The sequence below is a fragment of the Ascaphus truei genome, chromosome 11 (assembly GCF_040206685.1).
Source record: "Ascaphus truei isolate aAscTru1 chromosome 11, aAscTru1.hap1, whole genome shotgun sequence".
Lineage (NCBI taxonomy): Eukaryota > Metazoa > Chordata > Amphibia > Anura > Ascaphidae > Ascaphus > Ascaphus truei.
The window spans coordinates 56,666,571-56,686,547 of NC_134493.1; the positions used below are offsets into that span (position 1 = coordinate 56,666,571).

Here is a 19,977-nt window from a genome sequence, read left to right on the forward strand (position 1 = left end):
CATTCTGCTGTGAATGGGGGGGCAACGGCCCCCAGGGTATCCCACCCCTCAGGACGGGCACACGGCCCCCAGTGTAACCCACCCCTCAGGACGGGCACACGGCCCCCCAGGGTAACCCACCCCTCAGGACGGGCACACGGCCCCCCAGGGTAACCCACCCCTCAGGACGGGCACACGGCCCCCCAGTGTAACCCACCCCTCAGGACGGGCACACGGCCCCCAGTGTAACCCACCCCTCAGGACGGGCACACGGCCCCCAGTGTAACCCACCCCTCAGGACGGGCACACGGCCCCCCAGGGTAACCAACCCCTCAGGACAGGCACAAGGCCCCCAGTGTAACCCACCCCTCAGGACGGGCACACGGCCCCCCAGGGTAACCCACCCCTCAGGACGGGCACACAGCCCCCCAGTGTAACCCACCCCTCAGGACGGGCACACAGCCCCCCAGTGTAACCCACCCCTCAGGACAGGCACACGGCCCCCAGTGTAACCCACCCCTCAGGACGGGCACACGGCCCCCAGTGTAACCCACCCCTCAGGACGGGCACACGGCCCCCAGTGTAACCCACCACTCAGGACGGGCACACGGCCCCCAGTGTAACCCACCCCTCAGGACGGGCACACGGCCCCCAGTGTAACCCACCCCTCAGGACGGGCACACGGCCCCCAGTGTAACCCACCCCTCAGGACGGGCACACGGCCCCCAGTGTAACCCACCCCTCAGGACGGGCACATGCCCCCCAGGGTAACCCACCCCTCAGGACGGGCACACGGCCCCCCAGGGTAACCAACCCCTCAGGACAGGCACAAGGCCCCCAGTGTAACCCACCCCTCAGGACGGGCACACAGCCCCCCAGGGTAACCCACCCCTCAGGACGGGCACACGGCCCCCCAGGGTAACCCACCCCTCAGGACGGGCACACGGCCCCCCAGGGTAACCCACCCCTCAGGACGGGCACACGGCCCCCCAGGGTAACCCACCCCTCAGGACGGGCACACGGCCCCCCAGGGTAACCCACCCCTCAGGACGGGCACACGGCCCCCCAGGGTAACCCACCCCTCAGGACGGGCACAGCCCCCCAGTGTAACCCACCCCTCAGGACGGGCACACAGCCCCCCAGGGTAACCCACCCCTCAGGACGGGCACAGCCCCCAGGGTAACCCACCCCTCAGGACGGGCACACGGCCCCCGGTGTAACCCACCCCTCAGGACGGGCACACGACCCCCCAGGGTAACCCACCCCTCAGGACGGGCACAGCCCCCAGTGTAACCCACCCCTCAGGACGGGCACACAGCCCCCCAGGGTAACCCACCCCTCAGGACGGGCACAGCCCCCAGGGTAACCCACCCCTCAGGACAGGCACACAGCCCCCAGTGTAACCCACCCCTCAGGACGGGCACACGGCCCCCAGGGTAACCCACCCCTCAGGACGGGCACACAGCCCCCAGGGTAACCCTCCCCTCAGGACGGGCACACAGCCCCCAGGGTAACCCTCCCCTCAGGACGGGCACACAGCCCCCCAGTGTAACCCACCCCTCAGGACGGGCACACAGCCCCCAGGGTAACCCTCCCCTCAGGACGGGCACACAGCCCCCAGGGTAACCCTCCCCTCAGGACGGGCACACAGCCCCCCAGTGTAACCCACCCCTCAGGACAGGCACACGGCCCTCCAGGGTAACCCACCCCTCAGGACGGGCACACGGCCCCCCAGTGTAACCCTCCCCTCAGGACGGGCACACGGCCCCCCAGTGTAACCCTCCCCTCAGGACGGGCACACGGCCCCCCAGTGTAACCCTCCCCTCAGGACGGGCACACGGCCCCCCAGTGTAACCCACCCCTCAGGACGGGCACACGGCCCCCCAGTGTAACCCTCCCCTCAGGACGGGCACACGGCCCCCCAGTGTAACAAAGTAGGAGGCTGCGTATGAGAGATGCAGGTCCAGTCAGGGAGGTCCCGGCAAGCTTATGGCATGTCCCTTGAAAGTTGAAGATGTGGAGGAGCAGTTAGAAACAGGACTGGCGCAGACGTATACAGTGACGTGGACGCGAGGAGTTGTAAATTAATTTGTGTCAAGTGGCAAGTTGTCCTCCTGCCTCTCCCTGCAAATTACTGTGAAGGTTCCCGGCTTGTTCTCTGGTGAATTGAAATAGACCCCTGGAACTGTGGACCCTACGTGTCTTATAATGCGTTACAGGACACGCGAAGCCTACGGGAGGGCCAGATTCAGGCCCCACTGCCTCGCAATTGTGACTGCCTGTAGAAATGGAATCAACGCTCTCCAATTAGGCTCGCATTCTGCTGTGAATGGGGGGACCACGGCCCCCAGGGTATCCCACCCCTCAGGACGGCACACGGACCCCCAGGTTATCCCACCCCTCAGGACAGGCACACGGCCCCCCAGGGTATCGCACCCCTCAGGACGGGCACACGGCCCCCCAGGGTAACCCACCCCTCAGGACAGGCACACGGATCCCCAGGGTATCGCACCTCTCAGGACAGGCACACGGACCCCCAGGGTATCGCACCCCTCAGGACAGGCACACGGATCCCCAGGGTATCGCACCTCTCAGGACAGGCACACGGATCCCCAGGGTATCGCACCCCTCAGGACGGCATACGGACCCCGTTATCCCACCCCTCAGGACGGGCACACGGCCCCCAGTGTAACCCACCCCTCAGGACGGGCACACGGCCCCCCAGGGTAACCCACCCCTCAGGACGGGCACACGGCCCCCCAGGGTAACCCACCCCTCAGGACGGGCACAGCCCCCAGTGTAACCCACCCCTCAGGACGGGCACACGGCCCCCCAGTGTAACCCACCCCTCAGGACGGGCACACGGCCCCCCAGGGTAACCCACCCCTCAGGACAGGCACACGGCCCCCCAGGGTAACCCACCCCTCAGGACGGGCACACGGCCCCCAGGGTAACCCACCCCTCAGGACGGGCACACGGCCCCCAGTGTAACCCACCCCTCAGGACGGGCACACGGCCCCCCAGGGTAACCCACCCCTCAGGACGGGCACACGGCCCCCCAGGGTAACCCACCCCTCAGGACGGGCACACGGCCCCCCAGGGTAACCCACCCCTCAGGACGGGCACACGGCCCCCCAGGGTAACCCACCCCTCAGGACGGGCACACGGCCCCCCAGGGTAACCCACCCCTCAGGACGGGCACACGGCCCCCCAGGGTAACCCACCCCTCAGGACGGGCACACGGCCCCCCAGGGTAACCCACCCCTCAGGACGGGCACACGGCCCCCCAGGGTAACCCACCCCTCAGGACACGTACAGCCCTCATACCGCACGTAGAAGTCTTCAGGGCTGCCATGTTCTCCCCGTCGGCTCCCCATCACAATCGCCGAACCTGGACCGGGAAGGCAGGGAGTCAGCGGTGAGCCATAACACTGCGCGGCAACCCAACACCTGCGGTGCTTTGCTCACACATTGAATTATTTTACAGCTCTGCAGCCCCCTCCAGCAGTTAAAAGGTTAACACAATATATCCTATGGATAGAACATATAGGGATTCCAGTTTTAAGCTTTAACCAAAAAACAGACAAATCTTCTTACACTTCCAGTTAAAACTGATAACTGAAAATTCCGTAACTGTACACACACACACACACACACACACACACACACACACACACACACACGTTTGCCGATAGAGATAAATACACACGCTAGTCATTAGAAAAAAAATAAAATTTTAAAAAAGTGCCGGAACTCTCCGGAACACATGGCATTGTGGGACAGGACTTTGACAAGCACTGCGGTGACAGACAGCTATACCACCCACGCTGTGTGTACCTGCAGCACACTTTGGCTCCCTTTGAAATGCATCCCCCCACCATGTGGTTTTCCTGCCCCTAATGTTACACTCCGGCCTGAGAGCTGCAATGGGAATCACACTATAGGGAAAGCACCGAATCAACTGGAACATAACTCACAGGTCACAGAATAGTCAGTTAATACAGTATGTCCCCAATATCTAAAACTGGATGGGCAACACATACTGCCCCTCCGCTTCCTCCATGGGTGACCCTTGTGGCCAATACAGAAGTGCCTGCACCCCACTCCCACGGACAAAATGTGTGCTGGACACCAGTCCCAGTCCATTCTAACCATGATACACACACACACACACACATCTATTCACTGCTGAATGGAGAAAAGAAAAAGATACACAAACATCAGGCAAAATACAGAAGTAAACAAAAGCTATGTATAATTATAATTGAATATATCCTTGTGTATATAAATGATATTGTGTATGTAGATATATTATACATACACACTATATATGTATATCTGCATACACATGAGATAGATATATCTATATAGATACAGATCTCACATGTATGTAGATATATTATATATACACATACTATATATGTATATCTACATACACACTATGGGCCTCATGCAGAGAGCAGCGCTATTTAAAATTGGAGAGGGGAATAAAAAGTAGGTTTAATGGAGTTTTATTCTCCATATGCTGAAATGGGCGAAATCCGCTATTTTTAGCATTACTGCATGTGGAGAATTGTAAATGAGGAGATGCGCGCAGCTGAAAGGGAAAAAAAAATCGCGCATTTTTTTTTTCTTCCCTATAGCCGGCGAGCTCCTGCTTCTTGGCAACTTTAGTTGGCGGAGAAAATTGAAGAAAATCGCGCCAAAAACAGCCGCTAGATGGCGAGAGCGCCTTTCTGAATTCGGATATTTTTCAGACTGGCGAGATGTAGTTTCTCGCCAGCCGCGCGGCGAGATTTTCAAATAGAAAAAAAAAAAGGCGCGTTTTTCCTACCTCTCCATTTTCAGCTGTTTTTTGCGCGATTTTCTCCGGAAAATGGCGAGATTTTAAATAGCGCTGCTCTCTGCATGAGGCCCTATATGTATAATTATAATTGTATATATCCTTGTGTATATATAAATGATATTGTGTATGTAGATATATACATATGCACACACTATATATGTATATCTACATACATGTGAGATATCTGTATCTATATAGATACAGATCTATCTCATGTGTATGTAGATGTACATATATAGTATGTGTATAACACATGGGGATGTACATATAGTATATATAAAGGGTATTACGTTCATATGTAGATATACATGTATGTGTATTTATAATGTATCTACATACACACGACAGTGTATATATATAACATCTACATACACGTGATATAATATATATATATACACTATATATTGTGTATATATCTCCACATGATATATTAAATATACACGTACTATACGTGTGTGTGTGTAATGTGTTTGCGTGTGTATGTATATATGGTGAATACACATGAGTATATCTGTACACACGCCACGTGTTGTCCGATCCCCGACAGAGATACGTTTTCCCGCCACTGTCCACTTCTTCCGGTTCCCGCGCGCCTCCCCTGGCTCTCGCGAGCTCCATCTCGCGCGATTGTACTTTTCCCTCCCCCCGCGCGCTTTAAGTACCTGACCTGGCCCACGCGGCATTCATGCCCCGCCCCCGCGTCGCCCGGCAACCGCCAGTGAGGGGGCGGGGCAGTAACCATGGTAACAAGAGCCAGCAGTGTGTCTGAATGGAGGGTGACGCCTGGGGATGAGGAGGCGGGGTCTGGTGGGCGGTTACCATGGTAACCAGAGCCAGCAGTGTGTATGAATGGAGGGTGATGCCTAGGGGTGAGGGGGGAGATTAATTGGAGTAGAATGTTTTTATTCATATAAAATAATGTGCATAATAGTGTCAGTGCTACTTGTGATTTATTTATATAGGAGGGCGCTGGGATCAGACATATAACAGGGCGATTACTTATTATTACTTTTTTTTAAATATCCTTTATTATATCACACCTTCCCCCTCCAGGGTAACTCTGCCGGCGTCACCACGCACTCACCTGGATATGCCCATTTGCACGGCTCAGCTATAGGCGTATACGTTTTAACATACACCGTGAGGGTGTGCGTGTGCGCCCCTTCGCAGCTGCATTGTAATATGTTTGTGTGCGGAGATGTCCATGCACACGCACAGGCACAGGCACATGTGATTGCAAGACACGCAGCAACTTTATTAATAACCCTCCCTTGTTCTGGGTCCCGCCGCATCTCTCTAATGACACAGTCTTCACTATGCGGCATCGATTAGCGACGGCTTCAGCGACCGTGTAAAGTACTTCATTTGCTGCCTAACATCTGAGGATTGGCTGACCCAGCCAGCTCCACCCACACAAGGAGGTATATCTTTACTGTTTGGAGCATCCAGACGTGACTCCTCCCCCGTGAAGAAGCATGCTAGTCACGTGAAACGTACGTCGGGTAATGTGACGTCACGACAGCGACGATCACGAGAAGAGACCAGGAACATTGATCAATGCCTACTGAGACACGGTTGTATGACTACCCCCACGGAGGGCTCCTAGAGCTATTTTAGCCGGTTTGGTGTGCATGCTCCATTACTAGAGTGCTATGCTGTTCCTATACATATACGAACGGCAAGACGCTATCCCATCTCACTGCGCCTTATGACTAATGTATCATTATCTGCTACCAATTGATGATTCTACTATAGGGCACTACAGGATACCCAGAGACAGCACCCAGGGTATTGTCCACTATAGAGTACCGATACAGCTAATTTGCATGTGTGCTTCACACACATATTCTTGGAAAGATTTTCTGTCATACTACCCAATAAGTATTTACCAACTGTCCCATTTGTGCTACATAATTTATATCCACATATATACTTATACAAACGGATAGTGTCCTAGCATCGATCTACTCTATGGAGTATATACTCTGGTAGGATTATTGACACGTCTACACATATGTACCCACCAGACTCTTCTCTGGGGATTGTATTCTATGCAAATGCATTCAATGATTACTTTGTGGGGTGTGCTACTAACTTATTAGCGAAACGCAACCCAAACCACAAACATGAATCTCATCCTGGGAGTACCCCAATAGCCCGACTCTCTCCCAACACTGCTCACAATTTTCAATTTGGCCCAGTATCCGAAGAGGAGATTACACAAGCGCTCCTCAAATTAAAACTAAGCAGCCAATGCGGACCTGACTTACTACAATCTAGGTTCCTAAGACTTGGTGCCACAGCCATTGCCAAACCCATTGCTTCCCTAATCAACTCTATCCTGTCTGCAGGCCATATCCCTAAGACCTGGAAAAGTGCCAGAGTTGTCCCAATCTTCAAAAGTGGGGACAAAAACACTGTCTCACACTACAGGCCAATCTATCTTCTCCCAATTCTATCCAAAGTCATGGAAAAATGTGTCCACTCCCAATTAAGCGATTTCTACACCAAGACAAATTTCCCTAGCCAATTCCAATCTGGCTTTCACCCCAAACACTCCACCGTAACTACCCTGCTAAAAGTTTGCAAGGAGATCCAGTGTGGAATGGAACGGGGACAACTCACTGGTGCAGAATTCCTAGATTTTGCAATGGCTTTTCATACTGTTGATCATGTTATCTCGCTAAACAAACTCCAGTGCTCTGGAATAGGGAAGCATACTTTAAACTGGTTTCAGTCCTACCTATCAGGTAGATCCTGTAACGTGTGCTCACCACAAACAAGGCGGGACTGCGAGGCTGAGGTGGGGATGTTGGTAGCCACCGACCTACAACCGAGCAGCCACGTCCAGAGTGCAGAGTGGTAGTCGTGCAGCAGGGTCAGAGTAGGAGAAGTCAGATTGGTCGAGGCACTTGCCGTGATCTAGAAGTGGAGAGATCGGGTTGCCGTTGTCTGGTGCCAGGGTCCAGGGGTATAGAATGTAGAATTGTCGTGTCCGTAGCCGTGGACCAGGGGTCAGAGAAGGCAGGAGTCCGGGGGCAACCTGAGGTCATAAATACTGTTTGGTGAGTGTAGTGTCTCTGTGTGTCTGCAAAAATACAGGGTGCAAGACAAGACAAATACAGGGTGCAAGACAAGACAAATACAGGGTGCAAGACAAGACAAATACAGGGTGCAAGACAAGACAAAGGCAGGACAGCAAGAAGCTAGAGGTAAGCACAAGTCACAAGAACAGAGTGTATGCTCAGCCAGTTTGGAGGAGGGCTGGCTGAGTGTTTAAAGGGCAGACAGCCAATGGAAAGGCAGCACACAGGTAACTAATAGCAGGACAGCCCACAGCTGCAGGGTAATGAGCAATCAGACATAGGCTATCCACTGATAGGCAGGGGCGGAGTGCACAGAAGCTGAGTAATAATTAAGTTTGCTTGTGTCTGCGCGGTGTCTGTGCGTAGCTAGCGTGCGCCGTAGGTTGCCCGTGTCGTCACGGATGCGGAGCCTGGAGACGGTTCCTGTGGTGTTTTCCTTCCTGGTGGCACCTGTGCGCAGGTTGCGGCTGACGCACGTCCCTCGTGACGTCGCGAGATGTGTCACAGGGGCGGGGCCTAAGCCCCATCCTGACAGATCCTAACATGTGTCCATCTCAGGCTCTAACTCCAACCCCCTGGATATCACATGTGGCGTCCCACAAGGCTCTGTTCTGGGGCCCCTAGTTCTGGGGCCCCTACTCTTCTCAGTGTTCATTAATGATTTTCCCACAGCTTGTAAGGAAGCCTCAATACACATGTATGCAGATGACACAATCCTATATGCACACAGCCATAGCCTCACCCACCTTCAACACATACTTCAGTCTGACTTTTGGAGACTTGAAAACTGGATTTCCCAAAACAAACTGTTTTTAAACACTGACAAGACTGTAACAATGGTGTTTGGGACCAAGACTGCATTTTTAAAGCTTCCAAGGACTGAGCTCCAGATCAGAACCAACGTTAATACCGCCCTTACTCCTGTTACTAGTTTCAAATACCTGGGCATATGGTTTGACTCCCACTTAACATTCGGGATGCACATTGATAACCTGACAACCAAGACCTGCGCCAAACTAGGGGTACTTTACAGGAACAAATCCTCCCTAAGTCTGCTGGTCAGAAAGCGTATTGCACAGCAGATGCTAATTTCAATTATCGACTATGGGGACATAGTATACGGCTCAGCACCCCAAACCCACCTTAGCAAACTTGACACCCTCTACAATTCAATATGCCGTTTTGTTCTCCAATGCAACTACACACACATCACTGCGAAATGCTCAAAGAACTAGATTGGTCATCACTTGCATCTAGGCGCAAAGTTCACCTTTCCTGTCTTGCCTTCAAATACTTTCTGGGCAAGCTACCCATCTATCTGAACAAACTCCTCACCCCTATCACACGCAGCACCTATCACCCGAGATCTGACTCCAAAAGACTGTTCATGGTCCCAAGGTTCAACAAAGCATCCGGCCGTTCCTCCTTCTCTTACCGCGCACCCCACAACTGGAACAGTCTACCAGAGACTCTCATATCCACCACCAGTTTAAGTTCTTTCAAAACTAAAGCTGTCTCACATTTTAATCTGGTCTGTAACTGTTACATACGGATATAATATATATTATCTTTAACTGTGCATGCAATATAATGTATAACCCTGCTCACTTATGTAACTATGTACGTGTAACCATGTATTTGTCATTATAACTCTGTGCCAGGACATTCGTGAAAACGAGAGGTAACTCTCACTGTATTACTTCCTGGTAACACATTTTATAAATAAAAATAAATACATTTCACGGTATATATTATCACGTGTAGCCTAGACTTCCGGCTACTATCTTTCTTTTGGGCCTAACAGCATAAGTCCTGTTAAGTACAGGCTCTGTGAGGGATATGCGCTCTCATGAAGGCCTAGCTTGTTATTGCAGCCTGGATGCACTGTTACTGTATCCAGGGACGGGCCTAGCAACAACTTGAGGGTGTCATCTTTAGGAGGATACTGGCTGGGTCACATGAACTAAATGTGATGCCTGTCAGTATCATACCTGCCCTGTTATGAGGCAGGGTTACAAACTACACCCGGGGGTACATATCTGACACTGTCCCAGAAGTCAGGGCTCTCTCCCCTCCCCCTGAGGAGTGGGAGCATGGATTACCCCAGCGGTGCGCAAACTGGGGCACGTGGGATTTTTCTGCTGCAGATGCCCCATGCTCTTCCCCAAGGCATTTAAATTAAATGCCAGGGGACCGAGCGAGGACTCTGCAACCTGTACTTACCGGGATTCAGCCGGCTTCTGCTCATGTCGTCATGACAACGCGCGTTAGATGACGCTGCGGGGTCACGTGACCCACTACGTCATTTGACGCCAGGTCACTCGGGAGGGGGGGCACGAGCGCAGGGACCGAGACACGGGGGGGCGCAGCCAAAAAACTTTGCGCACCCATGGATTTCCCTTATACCGTCAGGGATAAAGGGGCTGGGGAAGAGGCCTGCAGGGTCCCCAAATCTTGTGGCAACTGGCTCAGGGATTGTGCCTGCTATAAACATGCAATTCTTATGAATAAAGACAAGTTGGACTATACTTTATGACCTGCTTTTATTGAACATCATTGGAGTGCCGGTGTGGACCGTCCTGGCTGCAGCAGGATCCTCACTGGCTGGAAGCGCTGCAGCATGCAAGACCAGTACTGGGAGCCTGTCCTGACGTCTCCCCATATCAACGCGGAGTATCTCACTTCACAGGTACGCAGCGCACCAGAACACACGGACGCAGCATGATCTCACCCAGGGTGGGGGAACAGGTGCTACATCGCCTTTCGCCGAGATTTATATTTATTAAAGTGTATTATTTTAATTTTAACGAGACGTTATGCTTTTGATTGGCCTCCTTGTTGCTCCCTCTTTATCTATCTATTATTAGAGGTAGTTATCTTTCCCAGTGGTGGTGATATACATATGTTCCACGTGTCTTTTCCTGCTTTATTGACTCTGAGTGCAATTTATAGGGCTACATTGAGCCCTTGTGGTCATTATTTCTGTGTGTAGCTATATATATATTTTCCCTGTGCCGCGAGCCTTCCCCTGCTGTAATATTTGGCGAGCGTTGTGTTACCATGTTTCTGATGATTACTTATGTAACCCCCTTTCCCTATGGGAAGCCGTGGGCGATTACGTGCGCTGCTGATACCTGTACGCTCACAGGAGGCCTGAGCCTCCGCCTCTGGGAGCCTGAGGTGAGCTCTCTCTCTGTGCAGTGCCTCCACCTATGAGGATCCCAGCGTAAGCGGGATTAACCCATCATAGGACACAATACGACAACAATAATAATACAACCAATGTGTATATATAACACACTTTACTAACACAGTAATAACACAATAATACAATTACACACACTTCATAACAATAATACAGACATCACACACTGATGGTTCCCCCAAAGTACTGAGGGTGCCCTGAGCACCTGAAACCCAGATGTCCGCAGAACAATTCCCACCCCAAAGTGTGTGACGGTACCGCTACCCTCCCTGTGGCGTGGTGGTGCTTGGTGGGTTCCTGCCTGGCTACAACCGGGGAATTAGGGGAATCCTCTGTTAGCAGAGTCGTATCCGTGGTCCCACGATGCGGGGTCCGCAAAACTCCCCTCACGCCTTACAGTTGGTGTTCATGTGCGGTCTTGTCCAAAGGCCGCAGCGTGGGCGTCCGTCCGACGGCACGGTGACACGGGTTGTTGGTCTATAAAGGAGAAGAGTCCCTATCTAGGGCCTTCCCTACAATACTGTGCTCAAACAGTGATCGGGGCCTAACTGGGGCAAAGTTCTGGCCTGGTCCAGGGGATTACTAGCTCCCTGGACGCATCCGTCCTCTCTGCTGCCTCCGTGACGACTAACTGTCACCTCTACAATTCCGCAGAGCAGTTCTTGTTAAAAAAAAAAAAACGGCCGCTCGTGCCACTTTGCCGCAAAGCCTTCTGGGACTTGTAGTCTTTTTACCCTCTCCTGAGACGGCCGATGCTCTGGGCGTAACTGCGCATGCGCACAGAAACAAAATGGCCACCGCCACTCCTGCTTTTCACGCCCCCCCCCTGCCTTTCACGTCCCCCCCCTGCCTTTCACGCCCCCCCCTGCCTTTCACGCCCCCCCCTGCCTTTCACGCCCCCCCCTGCCTTTCATGCCCCCCCCCCTGCCTTTCACGCCCCCCCCCGCCTTTCACGCCCCCCCCTGCCTTTCACGCCCCCCCCGCCTTTCACGCCCCCCCCCCCTGCCTTTCACGCCCCCCCTCCTGCCTTTCACGCCCCCCCCGCCTGCCTTTCACGCCCCCCCCTGCCTTTCACGCCCCCCTCTGCCTTTCACGCCCCCCTCTGCCTTTCACGCCCCCCCCCGCCTTTCACGCCCCCCCCCCCGCCTTTCACGCCCCCCCCGCCTTTCACGCCCCCCCCCCCGCCTTTCACGCCCCCCCCCCGCCTTTCACGCCCCCCCCCCGCCTTTCACGCCCCCCCCCCGCCTTTCACGCCCCCCCCGCCTTTCACGCCCCCACCCCGCCTTTCACGCCCCCCCCCCGCCTTTCACGCCCCCCCGCCTTTCACGCCCCCCCCCCTGCCTTTCACGCCCCCCCCCCTGCCTTTCACGCCCCCCCCCCTGCCTTTCACGCCCCCCCCCCCTGCCTTTCACGCCCCCCCCCCTGCCTTTCACGCCCCCCCCCCTGCCTTTCACGCCCCCCCCCTGCCTTTCACGCCCCCCCCCTGCCTTTCACGCCCCCCCCTGCCTTTCAGGCCCCCCCTGCCTTTTACGCCCCCCCTCCCTGCCTCCGGGCACCGCCGGGTATATCAGCTAGTTATTACTATTATTATGGGATTATATAGTCACATATATACCAGAGGGTGTCTATTTATTATTATTGTGGGGTTCTATAGTCACATTTATAGCAGAGGGTGCCTGTGACAGTAATATTAGGGTGTTCTGCAATGGTTGCTATAATACTGGGTGTCTGGGGACCAGTTGCCTTATCACCACGGTGTCATTACTCAGGGGCCCGCCCCTGTGTGTCACAGTCACTTCAGGGAACTCTGCCCTCATCAATGATGGCCGCCCGGGCTGTGACACGTGTTCTCGCCCCTCACCAATGATGACCGCCCGGGCTGTATCACGTGTTCTCGGCCCTCACCAATGATGGCCGCCCGGGCTGTATCACGTGTTATTGGACCTCACCAATGATGGCCGCCCTGGCCGTACCACGTGTTCTCTGCCGCATTGTGACGTCACCGCGCAGTCCTCCATGACGTGACCTCCCATGCGCGCGCGGGGCTGTGACGCAGTTCCCGCCGTTGCCCGCGGCTCGTGCCCGGGCCTGTCAGGTGACCCGCCTCCTGTTGTCGTTTATTCGGTTGACTTTGCTCCCCCCCACACGTGACCCGGTACCGGTGGGAGCCCTGCGCGGGATACTGCCGGACCGGGACACGGGCTGGGCGGTACGTGATTGTGTGATTGTGTGATTGTGATTGTGTGTGTGTGATTGTGTGTGTGTGTGATTGTGTGTGTGTGTGATTGTGTGTGTGTGTGTTTTTACAGCAAGGGATGCATTTTTTTGTCGCCTTTTTGACCCACCATCATTAAAATGAATATGGTAAACCTACCCAGCCTAGAAATATTGCAAAACAAGTATAAACCAACCTCACACTGATGAGACCCATCAAGGTTGAAACATGTCTGTGAGTGGTTTGACTTGCTTTGCTAGTCCCATGCTGTGCTTAAAAGCGGTGTGAACGGCGATGCATCAGCTTATATGGGTTCCATGTGAATGGATATTGCAGGCAAAAGGTGACACATTGTGTGTTCATTTGCATGTAATTTCCCAGAATCCCTTGCTGCAGTGGGAGCACTGTATGCTAGGTGATAATGGTGAAAGGCAGGGTTGCAGACCCGTCTAAGGCTGCGGTCTGAGTGCGCTGTGCCCACAAGCACCGCCCCCAATCAGTCCGGGCCCAGTACCTGCGTCGGCGCGCATTTAGCAGCCGCGCTGTCCTGCAAGTTTTCACAGATACAATTTTTTTTTGTATGTGGAACTTGCGAAGGAGGCGTGGCCACGCCCCGCGGCGGCTCAGTCAATGAGGGCGAACCAGCCGCATGAGGTCATGGCCACGCCCCATAAAACCCTGACACGCCCCCTTCCATCGCAATCTCCCTCGACCGCGATCTGCTGTGGACGCGCCGGGCGCGCGTGCTACAGAACGCACTGGGACTGCAGCCTTAGGCGTGTGAATGTGCTCTCGTGATATTCTGTATTGACTATATGCTAACGGTGGAGGTTTTTTGTCGCATTTTTCACGCGCCATAACGTGTGTGTGTGTATATATTGTGTGTGTATATTTTTATATATCTACACAACTCCAAAGGACAAGCAGGCACAGCTGGTAAGTGAACAAAACGTATATGACTGCATACACAGGAGAACACCTTTTGTTTGTGTATGCAGTAATATATAGTTTGTTTGCTTACCTGATGTGCTGTGTGGTCTTGTCCTGTCCCTCGGAGCTGGTGACATGTTTATTACCTTATGATGTGTGCACTTGCTATTATGTGCCTCTTTTGGTTTCTAATATGGTTCTCTAATGCTTTTTATTTATTGTTTCACTTTAAGTTGTGCGATGTCATTATTGCCAGGGGGTGTCAGTTAGGCTATGTGTGTTGTCTCTCGCCTACTCTCTCTCGTGTGTGTGTGTGTGTGTGTGTGAACATGCACCTGTGTATGTCATGTTCCTGTCCTGTGTGTGACATGTCTCCTCTGTGCCTTTCCTCCCATGGGGAAGTCTATCCTTGAGTGGATTACTGGCTCTGTACTTTCTGAATCCGTGCGGAGGCTTTATGAACACCTGAGGGTGCAGTAAGCAGACCTCTCTTACCCCATGTATACCGTGTCCCTCTATATTGTGCGTTCTAATAACGAGGTCTTCATCTCTGCATCGTGTCTGTGGGTTCCAGTGTTGAATGTGTGTACCCCTTGTTTGTGTTTTTCTTTGTGGCATGTCTCACACGTGCTGCCCTGTCTCCCCTCATTGTGTAACCGCTGCATCTCGCCCTTTGTGTAATTGTTATTTTATGGGACAGTTTAATTGTCCCCGTGACGCTTCTCTCTGGTGATTTTCTTCCTGACTTGATTGCTTGTTTCTCTTATCTGTTGTACTTTGAATAACAAAAACGCAAAACCCTCCTAGTGTAGTAGATAAAGTAGAACATTTTAAAAAGGTAATATATGCACGTACAGAATATAAGATAAAAATGAGCATGTAGGTATAATACCCAGTACAGACCAGACGCTCCCACAGCTGCTGCACAAGATCTTTAAAGGCCCGTCGTCCTCCTTCAAAGGCTACATACAGTTTGCCACAGATGTTCTCCTCCGCCGGACAGCTGAGGTGAGGGAATGATGTTCACCCGCGATCGTCTTCCCCGCCAAATATACTCTCCTGGGCACTGCTCATCTCCGCATGCACAGGTAAAGGAAGGGGGGATCACACACCACTAAGGCCTCGTCCAGGGTGGCGGCGCTCACCCTGGACACGTTGCAACAATGCACGTGGCATGCGTCAGCGGGCGGGCGCGCCTGCTCGGCGCCGAGTAAGCAAAATTGATTTTGCTGCTCGCAAGCGTGTCACGTGAGCGGTTCGCTAATGAGGACGAACCAGCTCCGTGACGTGGACGCGCACCTAGCTGGCCAGGAAGCGCCCGGCCGAGCAGGGCGCAGCGCTGGAGCGCCAGCGTGCCTGTTTCCACCCTGGGCGAGGCCTTAGGCTCTCAAATCAGCTCCTGCAGCAAGAAGCTCCACCGCTCATCTCCGCATCCTCTCCCGTCACCGGACACTCCGTCTGATACTGCTCCGACGGAGAGAGGGAAGGAGGGGAATCCCTCACACCGATTGGCTGCGTGTATCCAGTGATGTGCAGCGCTTCGCACTCGTAGCCGTGATTGGAGTGTAGGGACGACTTGCTCCCAGCGTACTCTCTTTCAAAGCACAATGGAGGAAACGGCAAATCAGCAACTAGTGGAAGCGTCCGATAAAAGATTAGTCCAAGAAAGTCCAGAACAGGCTCAACAGAACTTGAAGTGCCTAGTGCTTGTCAGGTCACCTCATGTAAAAATAAAACTCCAACGCGTTTCGTGACGCAAAGTTACTTCATCGGGGAATGGAGTGTCATAGTCCCATAATGCCTTTTATAAATCATACATTGTCCTGATTGGTTGACAATTATATGAAACAGATGTGTGCATAATAATCATACATATTCTATATGCAAATGCCATAAAAGACCTAATTCTAAACAGTCACAGTTTATACACATATCATACAATACCTAAATAATAGCAAATTATTAGGCTAGGAAGGTGACGTGATATATATATCTATATCTGTATCATTTTAGCATGCTTTAGAAAAATAGCAATGAAATCTCACATTGAAAATATATAAAAAGAATGTATATTATTGGCAAGCATAGCTAAACATGTATGTCAAAAACCAGAAAAACAACATGAAAAGATCATAGGGGAATGGAACAATGGCATGGAGCAAAGCGGGGCAGGACACAGGACAAAGTTACCATAGCGTGGACCACAGAGGAGTTTCAATGAATGAGTGACCGAATATCTATATCCTCATTAAGACCGAGGGGAGCCATGGATTTAATTGTGTATATCAGTAGCTTTCTTTTTGTGCTAGCTCCCTCTCTCCGTCACCACCTCTCCTATTGACAGGTATTACTTCAAGTGCTTTGTATTTCAGTACAGTGCCGTCCTGATTGCGATAAACTTTAAAGAGTTTTGACACACTGGTTTTCAAGGCCGATGGTGATGTTCCGCGCGTGCTCCAGTACTCTCCTCCTCAGCTGTCTGAGCATTGTAAATAATAAGTAACATGCGTCGTCGCGCCTGTAATACAATCTCTCATCTCATGTGCTTTCCTTAGTCTACAATCCGTAAGAAACTTTCTATCTGGATGTAGTGGTTAGCAAGCTCCGCACCTGCCACGTGCAAAATTCCCTTCAGGTCTATCGGGGGTCCAAGTTAAATTGTTAACCTTGTTTTGTAGTATAAAGATGTCACTGGGAGCCAAAATATTCTTGAAATTACGTGATTTACGACAGATTATTCTTGATTTTTCAGTAATTTAACTTAATATGGCGTCACTGTTCAGTATTCCCCAATGTCTGTTTAGTATTGATTTTATCTGATTACCCTGTGAGTGACAATGAGTAATGAATGGAACACGTTAATATCAGTCTGGCTACTCCCAGTCAGTGCGATGTACATTGACCCCTATTCATCAGCCTTGGGTTTCTTCTATTTCAGATTGTATAGGTGTAACATTTTGTTTACGTGGAATGAGCAGTTTTTGCCTGTTCTTTTCTCCTAGTTTTATTACGGGCAGTATCTACAATGGCCATAGGATAGCCCCTGTATACATTTCCTATACAGTGTCAGTGCCTGTTCTTCAAATGTCCAGTTATTGCTACAATTTCTTTTTAAACGGATGAACTGGCCAAGCGGTATGTTCTGTACTGTACTCTGAATGTATTAAACATTCTCTGAGTCCTAGTGTAGTAGTAAGGCCTGCCCCTCTCTGTATTAAACATTCTCTGAGTCCTAGTGTAGTAGTAAGGCCCGCCCCTCTCTGTATTAAACATTCTCTGAGTCCTAGTGTAGTAGTAAGGCCCGTCCCTCTCTGTATTATACATTCTCTGAGTCCTAGTGTAGTAGTAAGGCCCGCCCCTCTCTGTATTATACATTCTGTGAGTCCTAGTGTAGTAGTAAGGCCCGTCCCTCTCTGTATTATACATTCTCTGAGTCCTAGTGTAGTAGTAAGGCCCTTCCCTCTCTGTATTATACATTCTGTGTCCTAGTGTAGTAGTAAGGCCCGTCCCTCTCTGTATTAAACATTCTGTGTCCTAGTGTAGTAGTAAGGCCCGCCCCTCTCTGTATTAAACATTCTCTGAGTCCTAGTGTAGTAGTAAGGCCCGCCCCTCTCTGTATTATACATTCTGTGTCCTAGTGTAGTAGTAAGGCCCGCCCCTCTCTGTATTATACATTCTCTGAGTCCTAGTGTAGTAGTAAAGCCCGCCCCTCTCTGTATTATACATTCTCTGAGTCCTAGTGCAGTAGTAAGGCCCGCCCCTCTCTGTATTATACATTCTCTGAGTCCTAGTGTAGTAGTAAGGCCCGCCCCTCTCTGTATTATACATTCTCTGAGTCCTAGTGCAGTAGTAAGGCCCGCCCCTCTCTGTATTATACATTCTCTGAGTCCTAGTGTAGTAGTAAGGCCCGCCCCTCTCTGTATTATACATTCTGTGAGTCCTAGTGTAGTAGTATGGCCCGCCCCTCTCTGTATTATACATTCTCTGAGTCCTAGTGTAGTAGTAAGGCCCTTCCCTCTCTGTATTATACATTCTGTGTCCTAGTGTAGTAGTAAGGCCCGTCCCTCTCTGTATTAAACATTCTGTGTCCTAGTGTAGTAGTAAGGCCCGCCCCTCTCTGTATTAAACATTCTCTGAGTCCTAGTGTAGTAGTAAGGCCCGTCCCTCTCTGTATTAAACATTCTGTGAGTCCTAGTGTAGTAGTAAGGCCCGTCCCTCTCTGTATTATACATTCTCTGAGTCCTAGTGCAGTAGTAAGGCCCGCCCCTCTCTGTATTAAACATTCTGTGTCCTAGTGTAGTAGTAAGGCCCGCCCCTCTCTGTATTAAACATTCTCTGAGTCCTAGTGTAGTAGTAAGGCCCGTCCCTCTCTGTATTAAACATTCTGTGAGTCCTAGTGTAGTAGTAAGGCCCGTCCCTCTCTGTATTATACATTCTCTGAGTCCTAGTGCAGTAGTAAGGCCCGTCCCTCTCTGTATTAAACATTCTGTGTCCTAGTGTAGTAGTAAGGCCCGCCCCTCTCTGTATTAAACATTCTCTGAGTCCTAGTGTAGTAGTAAGGCCCGTCCCTCTCTGTATTAAACATTCTGTGAGTCCTAGTGTAGTAGTAAGGCCCGCCGCTCTCTGTATTATACATTCTCTGAGTCCTAGTGCAGTAGTAAGGCCCGCCCCTCTCTGTATTATACATTCTCTGAGTCCTAGTGTAGTAGTAAGGCCCGCCCCTCTCTGTATTATACATTCTCTGAGTCCTAGTGCAGTAGTAAGGCCCGTCCCTCTCTGTATTAAACATTCTGTGAGTCCTAGTGTAGTAGTAAGGCCCGTCCCTCTCTGTATTAAACATTCTGTGAGTCCTAGTGTAGTAGTAAGGCCCGTCCCTCTCTGTATTAAACATTCTGTGAGTCCTAGTGTAGTAGTAAGGCCCGCCCCTCTCTGTATTATACATTCTCCGAGTCCTAGTGTAGTAGTAAGGCCCGTCCCTCTCTGTATTATACATTCTCTGAGTCCTAGTGTAGTAGTAAGGCCCGCCCCTCTCTGTATTATACATTCTCTGAGTCCTAGTGTAGTAGTAAGGCCCGCCCCTCTCTGTATTATACATTCTGTGTAGTAGTAAGGCCCGCCCCTCTCTGTATTATACATTCTGTGTCCTAGTGTAGTAGTAAGGCCCGCCCCTCTCTGTATTATACATTCTCTGAGTCCTAGTGTAGTAGTAAGGCCCGCCCCTCTCTGTATTATACATTCTGTGTCCTAGTGTAGTAGTAAGGCCCGCCCCTCTCTGTATTATACATTCTCCGAGTCCTAGTGTAGTAGTAAGGCCCGCCCCTCTCTGTATTATACATTCTCCGAGTCCTAGTGTAGTAGTAAGGCCCGTCCCTCTCTGTATTATACATTCTCTGAGTCCTAGTGTAGTAGTAAGGCCCGCCCCTCTCTGTATTATACATTCTCCGAGTCCTAGTGTAGTAGTAAGGCCCGCCCCTCTCTGTATTATACATTCTCTGAGTCCTAGTGCAGTAGTAAGGCCCGTCCCTCTCTGTATTATACATTCTCTGAGTCCTAGTGTAGTAGTAAGGCCCGCCCCTCTCTGTATTAGGTAAATATTTCACATTGGGGGGGGGCGCGGATAGAGCGTTTGTGCTGGTCGGGGTAAATGTGACTGCTTTTAATAAAGGCCAAGCCCTTCTGTACCCCTACCTGCCAGTAATACCTCTGTATTGTGTAT

General features: G+C 51.5%; 2 protein-coding genes across 5 annotated transcripts in view; one reads left to right on the plus strand and one right to left on the minus strand.

The window, feature by feature from the left end:
- LOC142462890 (uncharacterized) overlaps window positions 1–5,458 on the minus strand; it is a 63,536-nt gene extending 58,078 nt beyond the window's left edge. The window contains exons 1-2 of the mRNA XM_075565104.1: window positions 5,347–5,458; window positions 3,296–3,370 (exon numbers count right to left, since the gene is read on the minus strand). Coding sequence (XP_075421219.1) covers window positions 3,296–3,370; window positions 5,347–5,443 — 172 coding nt within the window. The 5' untranslated portion in view covers window positions 5,444–5,458. The remainder of the gene's footprint in view (window positions 1–3,295; window positions 3,371–5,346) is intronic.
- Window positions 5,459–13,072: 7,614 nt separating this feature from the next.
- The window catches only part of KAT8 (lysine acetyltransferase 8), a 33,948-nt gene continuing 27,043 nt past the window's right edge, over window positions 13,073–19,977 (plus strand). For 3 of the 4 annotated variants that reach the window (XM_075566523.1, XM_075566524.1, XM_075566525.1), the window contains exon 1: window positions 13,073–13,211. In XM_075566523.1, coding sequence (XP_075422638.1) covers window positions 13,148–13,211 — 64 coding nt within the window. In that variant the 5' untranslated portion in view covers window positions 13,073–13,147. Of the gene's footprint in view, window positions 13,326–19,977 lie in introns of all 4 variants that reach the window. The other variant, XM_075566526.1, reaches the window with a different exon arrangement.